Below are 19,227 nucleotides of genomic sequence, written 5' to 3'. Positions count from 1 at the left end.
GACTACCCAAAGTGATTCGACTATTCACAAGGACTTTCAGTGCACACTTTGACCTTCGAGACTGTGCACTCGCCTCGATTTTGGGCGAATGGCACGCATCCTTCCAGTTATAGTGTGACTTCGAGTTGTTGGAGTCCGTCGAGACTTTGGTGAGAGTTTTGTAAAACCAAAATGAGATCGGAACAAGTCGTCAAGGTTCGGGTTTCACCCCTGAATTAACAACTTCGTTCCTGTTTTGATAAAATAAGGAAGAATTATGCGTCAAAGTATGGATTTCACTCCTGATTCAACGCGAATTGTCCCGTTTATATATAAAAATGCAGGTCGAACAAGCAATTTAGTCGAGAGTTTGCGGTTTTCACACCTAATCTTGACCTAATCGCTTGTTCATTTTTGAAAATTAGAGTGCAGTGATAGTGTAGTGTAAGCGAGAATAGCGAGAGATAGCAAGTAAGCTCGTACAAAACCCCTACAGGGTGTGCACAAGTCGGTCTATTGGTACCTAACTATAGACTAGGTCGTATCTAAGACATCGACCCGGACTAGGTCGATCCTTGCCTAATTCCCTATAGTTATGGCCATGATACCAATCTGTCACACCCCAACCGATAGCGGAAACATTGGGGCGTGGCACTGAGGAAAACAGATTGTCCAGAAGTTTCCATAACAACTACGATTACCATTTATTTAAAGCATAACGTCCCATACCATGACATAAAAAGTAACATAATTATTACAGGCAAAGTCAAGACAAATTGTTCTGTTCCAACAACTCAGAATTTAAATACAGACAATTCGTTTATTTATTTCTAGACCTTTCCTAGCCTCGATTTCACAGCAAGCCAAGCATTTAAACATCTTAAGCACCTGCCACATACGTTAAAGTAAAAGTCAATACACATAGTGTAAAGGTGAGCATACAAGTTTAATAGATATAATAGAGTTCGAAATCGTTTATGCATAACCAGTACGTACACAGTGTGAAATGAACCACGTAAGTTATCGACATGATCCTATCAATACTAATGACTGCGGGTTGACTGCGCAAGGCAGTTCGTAATACACACTCACCACTTTGAGACATGTAATTAATTGTCCTTAACAACCCCTGAGTGAACAGGTGCTGAGTCCAAACTATAGTACTATCGTTGCTAAGGCAGGTAGACAGCAATCCATGTGTAAACATCAAAAACAAGCATTCATTAAGTCACGTATAACATGCGGTAACGGTTAGCGTTAAAGTCTTGTGTAGTGTGTGTTCGATGTGATTTAGAATAAGTAACGTATGTAACACCCAAAAGTGCGTAAAGCAATAAGGGTTCGAGTATACTCACAGCGATGATGGATTGAAGGGAGCGCTTAGAGTAAGATTAGCTGGATTAGAACGATAGCATAAACGATAAGCGGCGCGTAAAACGATACAAGTGTCAATGGATCAGACGGTAATCCGATCGGATGGCAATCCGAACGGGTGGCCGGTCGATCGCATGGCAATCCGTTCGGATGGTCACCGGATCGGGTGGCCATTCGATTGGATCGTCATCTCGCTTGGTGAGGATGTGTTTGTGTATGATGGCTTGTCTTTTGAAGTTTTCGTTGTAGCATTTTGAAAATAGAGAAGTATCTCTACCCTTCAGGTCGGTCGATCGAACAACCGTTCGATCGGACGGCGATCTGACTGGCGAGGCTTCTCAGGTTGAGAACAAGTTCACCGCAGGACGGTCACCCGATCGGATGGCAATCCGATCGGGTGACAATCCGTATGCATTGAACATGTTGAAAATTGTTTAAGTCCCAAGCGTCACATGATCGGACGGTCACTCGATCGGATGGCAATCCGATCGGGTGGTAATCCGTTTCAACGTTCAGATCCTTTAATAGTTTGAGAAATAGTTTAAGTATGGAACCAAGTGCAGCCCGATCGAATGGCCGGTCGATCGGACGACAATCCGATCGGGTGGTAACCCGATCGGACGGCAATCCGTTCTGACGGTCTGATCGTCCTAACACTTGTTTCTGTTTGAAGTGTTGTAGCTTTGAATGAGACGTTTTGTTATCATGCTCGAACAACAGGACCCTTATCTCGTCCCAAGTGACCCAGCCGAACAGGAATCACCCTAGTCTGAACAGTTCATGGTTCGAGTCGGTTTTTCATGTTCAAACCCGAAAACAACATCTCTTGGATAGAATCCAGATCTTGAACCAACACATCACTAAGAAGGAGTAGAAGATCAGAACAAGCTCTGATTCTATCGGTTTTGAGTGCATTGAGTGTAAAAGAATTGAAAGAAAGTTGGAAAACCATCTTTCAATCCTTTTCACCATGAATATGTTCAGATCTATGCAAGATCTTTGTTTATTTATGTGGAAATCGTTCAGATCTAAGTTGTTCTTGGTGGATTGAAGCCAAAACATGAAGTTCATAAGAACTCCATGATGACATCATCATAGAACACCTCAAATCTAGTGATTTCATGGTTAAAAGTTAAGATTTAAAAGATAGAAAGGTGTAGGAGTGCGTGTGGATCAAGAAAATACAAGATTTAGGTTGAAAACTTACAAGAATCACGAGAAATTGGAAGAAAAGTAGGCTGGAGCGAGCTGGTCGGGTGAGAGCTGTCAACATCAAGTGATGTTGACATATGAGGGGTATTTATAGGGTTTCCATAAAAGGAAAGTGGCTGGTCGATCGGGTGGCAGCCCGATCGGTTGTCCACTCGATCGGTTGGCCACTCGACTCGAGTGTTCGGTGTGACGAATTTTGCGGTTTCGATTCGCGTGTTGAGCGTTGCGATGCGATAGAGTTTCCCATTCAAATTACTTTTAATCCCAACTACTATATCTAACATACAATCATCTTAATTAACTTGCGTTTAGCATTTGCGATTCGATTGCGATTGATTTGCGATTGATCACCACAATATAAACATAAATAAACATGCGCAAGTAACACATAAGTAACACACACACATAAAACAATATCTAGAACACATAATTCGAGTTGCGAGTGCGATTGCAATAAAGCGATAAAACATGCGATAAACATCGATTATTAACAAGTACTCCACATAATACAACTAACGTAAAAGCATAAAAAGACTATCTACAAGTCAAAGAAGTCAAAACAGGAATTGAGCAAGGAGAGACAGATCACAATTAGCAACCTTTTCTCCCTTTGTCTTCATTCTTGGCTTTGACTTTGACTTTCGAAACACGGGGTGTTACAGCCTCCCCTACTTAAGGGAATTTCGTCCGGTAGTTCGAGTTTGTAGGCTACCTTTCCAATCCTTTCCAGAATCTTAAAGGGTCCAACATATCGAGGCGCGAGCTTTCCTTTCTTGCCGAATCTGACCACACCCTTCCAAGGTGATACCTTTAGGAGTACATGGTCGCCAACGTCAAATTCAAGGGGCTTGCGTCATCTATCGGCGTAACTTTTCTGACGACTCCGAGCTTTCAGCAGATTGTCTCGTATTTGGAGGATTTTGCGAGTCGTTTCTTGCAATAGCTCAGGACCGGTTAATTGCGAGTGCCCGATCTCATGCCATACAATAGGCGATCGACATTTTCTTCCGTATAATGCCTCAAACGGTGCCATTTGAATGCTGGAATGATAACTGTTATTGTACGAGAATTCGACTAAAGGTAAGTATGCGTCTCAATTACCACCAAAATCTATGACACACAAACAAAGCATGTCTTCAAAGGTACGAATCGTTCTTTCAGTCTGACCGTCGGTTTGGGGATGGAATGCGGTACTTAGATTAAGCGTAGTACCGAGAGCTGTTTGAAATGTTTCCCACATACGCGAGGTAAACCGGGCATCACGGTTAGAGATGATGTCGCGAGGCGTCCCATGTCGACAAATGATCTCATCGGTGTAGATTCGAGCTAATCTTTCTACCTTGTAGTCTTCTCGTATCGGCAGAAAATGAGCAGATTTGGTCAAACGGTCAACGACAACCCAGACGCTGTCGTGAGTTGACGGCGTGCGCGGAAGTTTCGTTATAAAGTCCATAGTTATGCTCTCCCACTTCCACATAGGGATTGCGGGTTGTTCAAGCATGCCAGAGGGTCTTTGGTGCTCAGCCTTGACTTTCGAGCAAGTCAGGCACTTCGAAACATAGAGGGCGATATCTCTCTTCATGCCCGGCCACCAGTACTTGTAGCGAAGGTCCTGGTACATTTTATCGGCACCGGGATGAATAGAATATCGAGACTTGTGGGTTTCGTCCATCAAAATCTATCGTAAATCGGCTGCTTAGGGACCCAAATTCGGTCCAGATAATGGAATATCCCATTCGACTTATTCACAGGATGGGCTCCATCGTGATAAATCCTTTCCTTCTTCAAAGTGCGTTCGGTAAAATACGCATGCTGGGCTTCACAGATAAGGGTTTCGAGATGATGCTGGGCCGGAACATTACGAGCGCTATGCAGATAACTTCGTCGGCTTAGAGCGTCGGCAACGACATTTGCTTTGCCAGGATGATAATGAATCTCACAGTCTTAGTCGTTGAGAAGTTCTACCCACCGGCGTTGACGCATATTTAGCTCTTTCTGGTCAAAGATATGTTGTAGGCTCCTATGATCGATGAAGATCGTACACTTGGTACCATTCAGGTAGTGTCGCCAAATCTTCAACGCAAAAACAACTGCGCCTAGCTCGAGGTCGTGGGTTGTATAGTTCTTCTCGTGGATCTTGAGCTGACGAGATGCATAGGCGATAACCTTGTCCCGTTGCATGAGAACAGAACCAAGACCAAGGTTCGAGGCATCACAATAGACGATAAAGTCGTCGTTTCCGTCGGGTAAAGAGAGGATGGGAGCATTGCAGAGCATATGCTTGAGGGTTTGGAAAGCAGTCTCTTATTCAGTTCCCTAAACAAAAGGCTTGTCTTTATGCGTGAGAGAAGTAAGCGGCATGGCGATTTTAGAGAACCCTTCGATAAATCGGCGATAATAGCTCGCTAGTCCGAGAAAAGAACGGACTTCAGACGGGTTCTTTGGTGTAACCCAACTCTTAACAGCTTCGATCTTCGCGGGATCGACATGAATACCTTGACTATTGACAATATGACCGAGGAATTGAACCTCCTTCAGCCAAAATTCGCACTTGGAGAACTTGGCATAAAGTCGATTCCCTTGGAGTAGGTCGAGAACCAAACGTAGATGTTGCGTGTGTCACACCCCGACCACGTGGAACAACAAAACGTGGCGGAAACGTCGGGGAGTGTTGTAACAGAATCATTGTTTCATAACACATGGAAATTGAAATATTGTTTTCTTGATTAAATGGACTCATTGTTCTAATACAATCAAATAAGTACAACTATGATCTTCCAAGTTTTAAAGTTGCTAAGGCACGAGTCCATCCTAAATGTAGCATATATCAACAATCATCTCAAGACGGCACCTGAAACATGTGTAAAAATAGGTACGTCAGCATAAAAATGCCTGTGAGATACATAGGTTTTGTGAAAATGGGATTCATGACTTGAGTTTAAAGAAAACGTTTAATAACAGTCAGTCATGAACCTTGTAATTTGCTTTGTCTTGTAAATCATTTAAAAAAAATGGTAAAATCAGATGATATGTAAAAATAAGAGAACACTATGTGGTTAAATGGATAACCATGTAAAATGAGTTTGTATAAGATAAGTCGTTTGTAAATCATTGTCTTGTGAAAAGTGTGTTATTTGTATAAAATGTTATATGACCTAAATTGAAATGATTCAAATAACGCTACGATAGGTGATACCATACAAACACTTATATATAGGAAGTACCAGCGGCGTATCCACCATGCTTGTATCATATTACACCCGCCTCGTTACTTAAGTCACTTACGCCAACCAAACCACCAATATAAAATGTTCATGTTTAAACCAATAGTCCAAGGTTATTGTATAACTCAAGTTAAATGTAAACCATGTAATGTATAAACAAAAGTTATGTATGGTAAGTGAAATGAGATTTCTTAAACCACAAGTAAAAATTGTACAAAACAAGGTGTTTGAATAAATCAAAAGTTATGCTTTGTAAAATAATGTAAGGTTAAACGAATAACCTTATAGTAGCATATTAACAGTATACTTTGGATTTGTAAATAACATATTAAAAATATGTTTTGGTTTGTTGATAAAATGCATCGGTTGGTTCTGTACAATACCACACATGAGAGTATATCAAACTATACTTTTTGGGAGTATATCAAAATATACTTTAAAGGTGCGATTTAAGAATTCATTCAGACCTAGTGCATCAAACTACACCTTTGAGACTATAAGGATACCACAAAGGAAATCCCTATTTGGATGGAGAAACAAATTGGTTTCAGACATTCCATGACAACAGGAATGAGGTGTCTAGTCCTATAGCGCTATATCATACTACCAATCGGTCTGGTGAACAAAATAAGTACTATTCCAACAATTACTTTTGTAATCTTTGAGAAATCAGTGTTTAAACCATAGATAGTCATTTAGTTTGTCAAAAGATAAATACTAACATGTATAATCAATTATACTTTGAAATCATGAAAATAACAGATAGGTACACATGCTTCACCCCAAAACAGTTGAAAACAGTAAAAGAGGGGAACAATGTACTCACCTGAGATTGCTTAGAAGTTCTTGTATGATAACCAAACAATGCTAGAGATTACGGAATATCAGACGGCACCTAATAGGTAGCTATGTTAATATACCGGACCAAATCGGAAGGATCGGATAGTATGCGGGTTCGTAAACCAAACGAGTATGGAGACTCGTGTAATATGGTTTAACAAAGCCTACATACTAAAATGAAACCTAACCTAAGTGCTTGCGACCCATCACGACCCGTTTAGGTAGCTTATGCTACCTTACGCGTCGTTCGCGTAGAACGCATCTGGAACGCCTAAGATCATGACCACAAGGTATAACCTCGGAAGGTTATAGCTATGGTCACCTAATGTGTTTGGTCGGATCCTAATGATCGACCAAATAGGTCGGGTTCGAAAGTATAAGCGATGGTTTAGATCGCTTACCTTACGACCCTATATAAGCACTAAACTAAAAGTGACGAGCTAAGCATGTTAGAACATGCTTAACTAAGATTAGAAAACAGGTTTGGCATCAAAACAAACGGCTTTGATGCTCACGAGTAGTTTGGTTACAAAATATGTAAGAATGCACATTTTGGCCGAAACTACGACTCGTCACTGAGCCTAGATAACGTGGTAATCAGTAGGTGTAGTCACTACGGACTATAACCATCGTGATCACACTCACGTTATGAAGTTCCATGAACTTCGGGTTGACCATAGGCTGGTCAATGCAGAAAGTCAACAAAACGTTGACTTTCGGACTCGAAAAACGAATAAAAGAACGAAAGAATACTTACGGAGGGTCCCCGAATGCTAATCTAGATCAAAATGGCTCAGGTATGAAACAATGGTTCCAACTTAGAGCCTTTAGATCAGATTGTGTGAGATTTTAGCAAAATGGGGGGGGTATTTATAGGAAAAGCATAACCGTTAGGATCGTTTATCGAATATCGTGCCATGATCTCGTCCATACACTTGTCACAATGTTGTGGTTACTGAAAATGACCCTTGGCTCTTGATTGGGTGAAAGGGCATTGCCCCTTGAACGAACGAAAGGCCAACTGCAAGTGGATTCAATGAATCTGCTGTGCTGGGGACTCCTTACGGACCGTATGGGTTTTGGCTTACAGTCCGTAAGCCCTTAGTTTGGTAGATTTACAGTTTTGGTCCCTGCAGCTCCAAAACTTGGTATTTGATGCATTTTTGACATGTTTAAGCCCCGTTAACCCCATTTCAAAGCTCTAAAATGAAGTTAAAGTATAGGGAACTTAAAATGTGCTCAAAAATATCTCGGATGTCGGTTCGTTTGGCCGTACGGTCGCGATGTTTGGTTAATTACGACGGAATGCGCATAAGCGCGAAAGACGATCCAAATTGCGCGACGAATGGATTTTTCTCATGCCATACAATAAGGCATAATATAAGGATGCTTACATAAATTTTTGGATGTCCGGATGTATTCAGAACGTAAGTTATGCGCAAAAGTGCAAACTTGTGCACTTTTTGACACTTTTAGCCCCTGAATGATCCAAAAGTTTGTTTTAGCATACCAAACACCTCAAAGCCTATTTCAAAGCTATGCAAAGGATATTTATGGTATGTTTAACTTATGGACATGTTCCGGAATGTTCGTTACAGTTCAAATTGGCATACTTTCGCAGTTTGTCAAGTTTAGTCCCTATATGCGAATTAACTTGTTTTTGCCACACCAAAGCCTTCAAAACTTATTTCTAAGTTATGTAAAAGTTATTTAAGGTATGTTCAGCCTATGTCACTATTCCGGAGTGTTCGTTGGATTAAACTGGTTATTTTTACGCATCAGAGCGCGTATAACCTTCCAGAGAGCGATTTAAAGCTTAAAATCGAACAAGAGTTGATGTGTGCAAATGATACACATATTTTTACGAATCCCAAGTATGAGATACAATATTTCATTGTTTTGGAATTTGTTTGATGGTTGAAGTGACACAGGTGTCACAGTCTCCCCTACTTTAGGAAATTTCGTCCCGAAATTTAATTCTAGAGGAAACTTGTGAAGACAGCTGTGACGGTTTCGCCTTCTAATAGATCCCTTGAACCCTTAAGTAAAACTCGGGGCCATGTTAGGACTCTTAGCGAATTTGTTAACCCTCAAAGTGAATTCCTTGTAATAATAAAACATGGAATTTTGAACTACGGACAGAAGAACGTTTCTTATGAAGACTTATCATAGGAAACTTGGTGTGTGATTGAGATCAGAATTGGGGGAGCGTGAGAATAAATGACATTGGTCGAGGTCCGAGACTTCTCCCGTATCATTATTCTTGTCACTAGGTCTTAACACATGATGAAGCTTCCTGTGGCTCCTGTGCACTGAATTTCATAATTATGTAGGCCTCCATAATTACGTAATTCCTTGCACAGTCCGCACAGTCCATTTCATAATGCGTAGGAAAAATTACTTGAATAAATATGAAGCGATTCGACTAGACCACCAAAGGATCCTTTTAATTAGATCAACGAACGATCTTTTTAACTAGATCAACACATGATCTTCTTAACTAGGCCGTCGTACGATCTCTTTAAATAGACCACTTAGGGGATCATTTTTAGTTACATCATCACATGATATTTCTAATTAGATTTTCAAGATCAATCTGTTTAAGCAGACCATTCAAGAGGTCCAATTATAGAATAATACTTTATAACCAGAGGGACTTAACTACAATGTTGAAATCCATTAAGGGTTTAAGATAGTATCTCTGGATATCCTATTATGAATCTCTCGTATGAGATATGAAAGATTCTATGAGGATTTGGATGGATCATATACAACCACAAAACATGTAAGAAAGCACATAAGCACAAATTTAGTTAACTTGATTCTTTATTTTGTTACCTTTAGGTATGGATATTCAAAGCACACTAGGAATCCAATCCATGGATTTCATTTGGTACTTTAATGATTTTTAAGGATCTGTCTATAAAGATAGAGGGATTCTCAATAAGAGTTTGACTTTGTTTCTTAAAAGAAACGAGAGTTTAAGGTTCTTGGGGAGATCACAAGTGATCATAATATGATAGAACCATACGAGTAGTTTGTCTTTGGGTTGACATCATAAGGTTTCATCAAGCATTCATACAAACGCATAAATTTTGCAGAAATAAAAACAACAAATCTTTATTTATGTAACAACGGAATTGTCTTGAAGTGTCAAAAGATAACAACCAAGGAAACACAAAACACTAATTGTTCACTGCTGCATCATTGTTCATATTTGCCTCATTGATGTTGAACACTCGTCCACGCGCTGGAGGTATGTTAACAAGCCTTGGGCAATTGTTCCTGTAGTGGGTAAGGTCACCACAGTTATAACATGACCCTGGAGGGAACCGTGCTTGAACAGCAACAGGGTTTGCAGCAGCTTGATTTGCATAACGACAAACATTGATCAAATGTCCCAACCGCCCACAGTGGGTACATTTGTGACACTGCTCTTGCTCTAGATGATGACGGTTGCATTTGTTGCACAAAGGTGCGGTACCAACATATTTTTGTCTTTTACGAGGTTGTGCTGGCTGGTTCGGTGCAACTTGTTTGTCTTGAGCAGTTACAGTGTAGCTTTGAGAGGCTTTGCGCTTCTTCTTTTTGGACACCTCAGCATTTTCTTCCTTTGGTTCCACATGAGCAGTCTTGTCAGATGGTCTTAAGTGGCCCTTCCGAAATAGCTTGCGCTTCCTGATATGGGATTCAGTCAGAGTGGCAGCCAATTCAATGGCTTGTCTGACAGTAGTAGGGTTGCTGCCAGTAACGATATCCTGAACTACGTCAGGAAGCCCATCAATGTATCTCTCAATCGCCTTATCCAGAGGCGTAACCATAGTAGGGCATAACAAGCTCAATTCCTCATAGCGGTCAGTATAGGCTCGATGTTCCCCACTGTCTTGCTTTAAATCGTCAAATTCCCTTTCTAGAGCCCTAAGCTCATGACGAGGACAGAATTCCTTCATCATAAGAGCCCTAAGCTCGGCCCAAGTCTGTGCTAATGCAACCTCAGCACCGCGGTCTCTCATAACCCCGTTCCACCACGTAAGAGCCCTCTTCTGAAACACACTCGAAGAAAACTCGACCTTGCGATTTTCAGGACACTGAACGTGACGGAAAGTATTCTCAATGCTCTCGAACCATTGAAGAAGCCCAGTTGCTCCCTCAGAACCACTAAACTTGAGTGGTTTAGCCGAGTTAAAAATCTTGAAATTACATGGAGCATTGTTGTTGTTGATGGCTTGAGTTATTTGAGCATAAAGATTTGGGAAGGCAGCAGCCATTTGCTGCGCGATAATTTCCGCCCGTTCGGCATTCGCCATCTGATTGTCGCGTCGAGGAGGCATTCTAAAAGAGGAAACATGAGAGGAAACGAGTGAGAGAGTTAGACAAAAAGAATGAGATGAAACAAATCTGATGAAAGCAAGGATAGTGGTCATTTGTTTGTTACTACAAAGCAACAAACGACCTGGGTGATTAATCAAAGCAAATAGGTCAAAAATAATGTATCGCGAAGACATGCTCGCCTATAAGTAGACACTCACCCCAAGAGTTCCCAGGTAAGAGTGACTGGTCCGATCATGAGGATTTGTACGAACACTCTAGCCTTAGACAGAAAACTCAGGGTACAGGCACCCACCCTTCCAGTTTGCATGTGTTCACATTATTTAGACCAACTTTGACGGGATTTTGAAAATTCAAAGGGGTTCAAAACCTTATAACAGAGGGTTCAAAACCTAGTAATCAATCATCCTAGAACAGATGATTAGTTTTCAAAGCGGTTTTGAAATTTATGTTCTTGTTGTGGTCGTCGCCTAAGGATAGGTGACGGTATTGTTTTATAACTAAACGCAAGTGAACTCGCGTTAGGGACCTAGGAAGGTTATAGACTAGGTCAAAGCATTACTAATAACCTAATTCCCTATAACCATTGGCTCTGATACCAACTTTTCTGTCACATCCCGACCACGTGGAACAACAAAACGTGGCGGAAACGTCGGGGAGTGTTGTAACAGAATCATTGTTTCATAACACATGGAAATTGAAATATTGTTTTATTGATTAAATGGACTCATTGTTCTAATACAATCAAATAAGTACAACTATGATCTTCCAAGTTTTAAAGTTGCTAAGGCACGAGTCCATCCTAAATGTAGCATATATCAACAATCATCTCAAGACGGCACCTGAAACATGTGTAAAAATAGGTACGTCAGCATAAAAATGCCTGTGAGATACATAGGTTTTGTGAAAATGGGATTCATGACTTGAGTTTAAAGAAAACGTTTAATAACAGTCAGTCATGAACCTTGTAATTTGCTTTGTCTTGTAAATCATTTAAAAAAAATGGTAAAATCAGATGATATGTAAAAATAAGAGAACACTGTGTGGTTAAATGGATAACCATGTAAAATGAGTTTGTATAAGATAAGTCGTTTGTAAATCATTGTCTTGTGAAAAGTGTGTTATTTGTATAAAATGTTATATGACCTAAATTGAAATGATTTAAATAACGCTACGATAGGTGATACCATACAAACACTTATATATAGGAAGTACCAGCGGCGTATCCACCATGCTTGTATCATATTGCACCCGCCTCGTTACTTAAGTCACTTACGCCAACCAAACCACCAATATAAAATGTTCATGTTTAAACCAATAGTCCAAGGTTATTGTATAACACAAGTTAAATGTAAACCATGTAATGTATAAACAAAAGTTATGTATGGTAAGTGAAATGAGATTTCTTAAACCACAAGTAAAAATTGTACAAAACAAGGTGTTTGAATAAATCAAAAGTTATGCTTTGTAAAATAATGTAAGGTTAAACGAATAACCTTATAGTAGCATATTAACAGTATACTTTGGATTTGTAAATAACATATTAAAAATATGTTTTGGTTTGTTGATAAAATGCATCGGTTGGTTCTGTACAATACCACACATGAGAGTATATCAAACTATACTTTTTGGGAGTATATCAAAATATACTTTAAAGGTGCGATTTAAGAATTCATTCAGACCTAGTGCATCAAACTACACCTTTGAGACTATAAGGATACCACAAAGGAAATCCCTATTTGGATGGAGAAACAAATTGGTTTCAGACATTCCATGACAACAGGAATGAGGTGTCTAGTCCTATAGCGCTATATCATACTACCAATCGGTCTGGTGAACAAAATAAGTACTATTCCAACAATTACTTTTGTAATCTTTGAGAAATCATTGTTTAAACCATAGATAGTCATTTAGTTTGTCAAAAGATAAATACTAACATGTATAATCAATTATACTTTGAAATCATGAAAATAACAGATAGGTACACATGCTTCACCCCAAAACAGTTGAAAACAGTAAAAGAGGGGAACAATGTACTCACCTGAGATTGCTTAGAAGTTCTTGTATGATAACCAAACAATGCTAGAGATTACGGAATATCAGACGGCACCTAATAGGTAGCTATGTTAATATACCGGACCAAATCGGAAGGATCGGATAGTATGCGGGTTCGTAAACCAAACGAGTATGGAGACTCGTGTAATATGGTTTAACAAAGCCTACATACTAAAATGAAACCTAACCTAAGTGCTTGCGACCCATCACGACCCGTTTAGGTAGCTTATGCTACCTTACGCGTCGTTCGCGTAGAACGCATCTGGAACGCCTAAGATCATGACCACAAGGTATAACCTCGGAAGGTTATAGCTATGGTCACCTAATGTGTTTGGTCGGATCCTAATGATCGACCAAATGGGTCGGGTTCGAAAGTATAAGCGATGGTTTAGATCGCTTACCTTACGACCCTATATAAGCACTAAACTAAAAGTGACGAGCTAAGCATGTTAGAACATGCTTAACTAAGATTAGAAAACAGGTTTGGCATCAAAACAAACGGCTTTGATGCTCACGAGTAGTTTGGTTACAAAATATGTAAGAATGCACATTTTGGCCAAAACTTCGGGTTGACCATAGGCTGGTCAATGCAGAAAGTCAACAAAACGTTGACTTTCGGACTCGAAAAACGAATAAAAGAACGAAAGAATACTTACGGAGGGTCCCCGAATGCTAATCTAGATCAAAATGGCTCAGGTATGAAACAATGGTTCCAACTTAGAGCCTTTAGATCAGATTGTGTGAGATTTTAGCAAAATGGGGGGGGGTATTTATAGGAAAAGCATAACCGTTAGGATCGTTTATCGAATATCGTGCCATGATCTCGTCCATACACTTGTCACAATGTTGTGGTTACTGAAAATGGCCATTGGCTCTTGATTGGGTGAAAGGGCATTGCCCCTTGAACGAACGAAAGGCCAACTGCAAGTGGATTCAATGAATCTGCTGTACTGGGGACTCCTTACGGACCGTATGGGTTTTGGCTTACGGTCCGTAAGCCCTTAGTTTGGCAGATTTACAGTTTTGGTCCCTGCAGCTCCAAAACTTGGTATTTGATGCATTTTTGACACGTTTAAGCCCCGTTAACCCCATTTCAAAGCTCTAAAATGAAGTTAAAGTATAGGGAACTTAAAATGTGCTCAACAATATCTCGGATGTCGGTTCGTTTGGCCGTACGGTCGCGATGTTCGGTAAATTACGACGGAATGCGCATAAGCGCGAAAGACGATCCAAATTGCACGACGGATGGATTTTTCTCATGCCATACACTAAGGCATAATATAAGTATGCTTACATAAATTTTTGGATGTCCGGATGTATTCAGAACGTAAGTTATGCGCAAAAGTGCAAACTTGTGCACTTTTTGACACTTTTAGCCCCTGAATGATCCAAAAGTTTGTTTTAGCATACCAAACACCTCAAAGCCTATTTCTAAGCTATGTATAGGATATTTACGGTATGTTTAACTTATGGACATGTTTCGGAATGTTCGTTACAGTTCAAATTGGCATACTTTCGCAGTTTGTCAAGTTTAGTCCCTGTAAGCGAATTAACTTGTTTTTGCCACACCAAAGCCTTCAAAACTTATTTCTAAGTTATGTAAAAGTTATTTAAGCTATGTTAAGCCTATGTCACTATTCCGGAGTGTTCGTTGGATTAAACTGGTTATTTTTACGCATCAGAGCGCGTATAACCTTCCAGAGAGCGATTTAAAGCTTAAAATCGAACAAGAGTTGATGTGTGCAAATGATACACATATTTTTATGAATCCCAAGTATGAGATACAATATTTCATTGTTTTGGAATTTGTTTGATGGTTGAAGTGACACAGGTGTCACGGCGTGTGCTCGGCTTTCGACTTGGAATAGATCAGGATATCATCGATGAACACGATGACGAAGCGGACAAGAAATGGTTTACACACCCGATTCATCAGATCCATGAAAACCGTGGGTGCGTTGGTTAGACCAAAAGGCATAACAACGAACTCATAATGGCCGTAACGAGTGCGAAAAGCGGTTTTGGGTATATCCTCCTCTTGGATGCGTAGCTGGTGATAGCCTAAGCATAGATCGATCTTGGAGAAACCCGTAGCACCTTGTAGCAGGTCAAACAAATCATCGATTCGAGGCAGGGGATAACGATTCTTAATAGTCAACTTATTCAATTCCCGATAGTCGATGGACCTCCTGAACGACCCATCCTTCTTTTTAACGAAGAGGAATGGTGCGCCCTACGGAGAGGTGCTCGGGCGAATAAAGCCTTTATCAAGTAGTTCCTGGAGCTGACTCGAGAGTTCACGCATTTCGGACGGAGCGAGTAGATAAGGAGCTCTAGCAATAGGATTTGCTCCAGGAATGAGGTCGATACGAAAGTCGATATCATGACTCGGCGGAAGTCCGGGAAGATCCTATGGAAACACATTAGGAAATTCACAGACAACAGGAACGTCGTTCACCCTTTTCTTTTCCTTCTCCGCTACTACAATGTTTGCCAAGAAAGCTCTGTATTCCTTGCGGAGATACTTGCTAGCTTGGACACATGACATGAGTTTAAGACCTTTCGAAGGAGTTTCACCATAAACACATAGTTGGTCACCATTCGCGAGCGAGAATCGAATAATCCTATCAAAGCACACAATTTCAACATGGTTTTCTCGAAGAAAGTCCATGCCTACTATGATGTCGAAACTTCCGAGCTGCATTGGAATGAGATCAATCGGAAATACGTGACTGTTCAGCTCGAGAGTACAATCACGAAGAACATAATTAACGGCGACAGTTCTTCCAGTGGCAACTTCGACATCAAACGTCGAGGGGAGATGGGAGCGCTTACGATTAAGGAGCTTTTCGAACTCAGACGATACAAAATAGTTATCGGCTCCAGTATCAAACAAACACGAAGCATAAATACCATTCACGAGAAACGTACCATTGGCCACGTTGTTGTCAGCCTGGGCTTGGCGCACATTGATGTTGAAAGTTCTGGCGCGGGCAGCTTGTTGCTGTTGCTGCTGAGGCTGTTGCTGTTGTTGTTGTTGTTGTTGCTGGGGCTGCTGCTGTTGCGACTCTTGCTTCACTACTCTGTTTGGGCACATGTTCGCGAAGTGGTTGGGATCACCACACGCGACGCAGACTCTGGCGTTGATCGCGGGTGCCTGAGCCGCTTGTTGGCCTTGAGGAGCTGGAAGTAGAGCTTGATGAGCAGTAGCTTGAGCTGGTGCTTGTCGAGGACCTGTACGACAATTGGCGGTGAAGTGGCCGTACATGTTGCAGTGCACAGAATCGACAGGCGATTCCCACTGGATGATGGTAGGTACATGTCGGGCAAGCAGGGTGAGGACCAGTGTAAGTACGCTTTGCCGGCGGTGCTTGGGTAACTGGTGCTGGAGCTGATCGGTGTTGAGATTGCTGCGGGGCTGGTACAGCTCGAAGCGGGGCAGCAACAGTGACAACACAGTTCTTGTTGCTAGAGTTGTTGTTCTTCCTCTTGCGATGAGAGGACTTCGATGACTGAGGAACGGCGGCGGTGTCAGCGGTTGGTGCGGCGGTAGCATGATGCAGGTTCTTGGTAGCTTTATCCCAGTAGCCAGACTTAATTCGCTTGCCATTGATCTCAGCGGCAAGCAGGTAAGTTTCCTCGATTGTTGCTGGCTTTGAAGCATGCACAAAATCTGCAACACAATCCGGCAGGGCTCGGATATACTTCTTGATCGTCATATCAGAGGTCTTGACTTTATCAGGACAGATTATACTGAGCTGCTTGAAGCGAGCAGTTAAAGCAGCGTTGTCACCATGCTTCTGCTTTAGATGCCAAAATTCGTCCTCCAACTTTTGGCGCTCATGGGGAGGGCAAAGCTCTTCCAACATGACGTTCTTCAACTCATCCCATGTTAGACCATAAGCTGCGTCGTTTCCGCGTTTGTTTCTCTCGGCCGTCCACCAGTCTAAAGCGCGGGACTGGAAGACGCCGGTAGCATTCAGAGTGTGGAGATTGTCAGGACAGCCACTCTGGCGCAAGGTGACCTCGATCGAATCAAACCATTGAAATAAAGCCGTAGGGCCATCCTCGCCAGTGAATTCTTTCGGTCCGCAAGCTTTGAACTATTTGAAGCTAAAAGCAGCTTTAGGAGTAGCTTTAGGAGTTTCAGTCCTGGACTCTTCAGAAGATTTGCTCACATTATCGTATAGTTCACTCACAATCTGAGGAAAAACATTCGCCACTTGCTTAGCGACGAAAGCAGCAAGGCGTTTGTCTCTCTGTTCTTGACGAGTAGTTCAGGGGTGACGGGGTCCAGATGATGACATTGTCTGCAACATACATCGTCATGGGACTCAGACACAATATAATCGAATCTCACCTCACACGCCTAATACTACTAAAGCTCAGGAACACGATCATGTAACATATAAGCACATAGGCACATAACCACAGATTCACATAAGCACAGAAGCACATAAGTACGTAAAGCACAGAAACACAAAAGCACATAAACACAAGAGGCAGTCAGAATACAGAAACCTATCATTCAAAGTCCGCGAGCGTTCGAGAATAGCGATTGCGATTAGCGAGTACACAGCGACTAGTGATGTGAGTAAAATGCAACATATAAATTACATCAAATGAGGCATAAAACTAACCATTTTTAAGTATTAATGTTGGAAAAAAGTGTGCTTTTGTCTTCCTTTTGTATTTTCAGGGTTAAAAGAGCTTAAATGAACAAAAGAAGCAAAAATGCAGCTAAATCCAACATAAATACAAAGAAAAGCAAGAAACGTGGCATGCCCGACTCCTCGACAGCATCTCCCAAAGCAAAAACAAGAAGAAAGCTGAGCACGGGGCGTGTCCAGCTCAACACGGGGCCGTGCTCTGTGTCAATCCTTTCTTTACATTTCAATTTTAAAGCATTTTCAAGTTTATTCATTTCATTATCTTTTGTTTTTATTATTTCTTCTTTTTCAGTACAGGCTTTGCACTTTTCAATGCAATTCCTGCACTTGTTTTCCTTTACTACAACCAATTCAACATTTGATAATTCAGAAGATTTTATTACCTCAGTGATTGACACCTTGGCGTGCTCAGCTGCCGTTGTCTCCTGTATCTTCTCAACTTTTTCTTCCATCTCTTTCGGCTTCTGTTCTTCCTCAGCTTTTTGATTCTCTTCACCAGCAAGCTTTGCAATAGTCTTTACTTCTTCAATCATCTTCTTCAACTCTTCTTCTTTTCTCTTCTTCATCTCTACCACCTTCGGTAGACTTGCTTCAAAGACTTCTCTCAACTTGTTCATCAACTCTGGCAAATAGCTTTTATCAGAAAGCCTTTTCGTGTTGAAAGTACGCTCACTTGGAAACACATTGGTTACAGCATCAAAATCAACTTTTGACGGATCTACCACTGGATTACCCTGTGGGTCTAAGTAACACTCCAACTCTTCATTCCATCTCTTGGCTCTCTGTGCTTCTTGAAATGGTTCATACAGCTTGCCAATCTCCCATCTGGCACTGTCTCTTCTCCACCAGGTATCATGATCATCTTTTACAACAAATGCATAACCAACAGCATCTTGTTCTGGAAAAACTTCTTTGCTCCAGTCATAACCTTCATCATCATAAATGACTGCAAGAGCCCTTGATTTTTCTTCCTGCTGTTTCAACCTTGGTGGTTCAGACTTATTTTGATGGTAAATCGCTTTCTTGTAATAATCTTCGTTGAACGGGTTTTTAGAATCATCAGCAATATACGAATTTCTGCACTCGCGCTTGAAGTGTCCTTTTTGTTTGCATTTGAAACATGTCACTTTGGATTTATCAAAACCCAGTTTGGTAGATGGCCCTCCAATTGACTTCCTCCCCGTAATCTCCATGAACCGCTGTGCTCGACGAACTGCACTGGCCATGCACCATCTGATATCCATCAGTTCCATCTCCTCAGGGTCTATTTGATCATACTCTTCTTTTGTCAAATTAGTATTTCCAATCTTTCCTGCAACGAGGCCTTCATACGATTCCAGTACAGATGCTAAGAAAACCATCTGTTGTTTTGCTGATTCTTCACTGAAGTTCTGGCCATTCTTCAAATCGATTGCGATATTACACTGAAATACATTCTTTGAAGCAGATTGGTCTGAAGTGTTTGAAGAAGAACCACTGTGAAGACTTTCATTGTTGACTGAGTTCGAACTTTCTGCAGAAAATGCTGTTTTTGGAGAACCAGC

At 41.1% G+C, this 19,227-nt stretch overlaps 1 protein-coding gene across 1 annotated transcript; it reads right to left on the bottom strand.

The window, feature by feature from the left end:
- Positions 1–570: 570 nt before the first annotated feature.
- On the bottom strand, positions 571–19,106 carry LOC118485445. Its single transcript, XM_035981571.1, has 2 exons — positions 18,067–19,106; positions 571–867 (listed from the first exon to the last, which is right to left on the bottom strand). The coding sequence occupies exons 1-2, from the start codon at positions 19,042–19,044 to the stop codon at positions 781–783; spliced, it is 1,065 nt and encodes a 354-aa protein (XP_035837464.1). The 5' UTR covers positions 19,045–19,106; the 3' UTR covers positions 571–780.
- Positions 19,107–19,227: the final 121 nt, after the last annotated feature.

Source organism: Helianthus annuus, chromosome 13, assembly GCF_002127325.2.
Source record: "Helianthus annuus cultivar XRQ/B chromosome 13, HanXRQr2.0-SUNRISE, whole genome shotgun sequence".
In the NCBI taxonomy this organism is placed as follows: Eukaryota; Viridiplantae; Streptophyta; class Magnoliopsida; order Asterales; family Asteraceae; genus Helianthus; species Helianthus annuus.
Note: the sequence above shows the minus strand (reverse complement) of the source record. Positions and strands in the feature narration are given on the sequence as shown.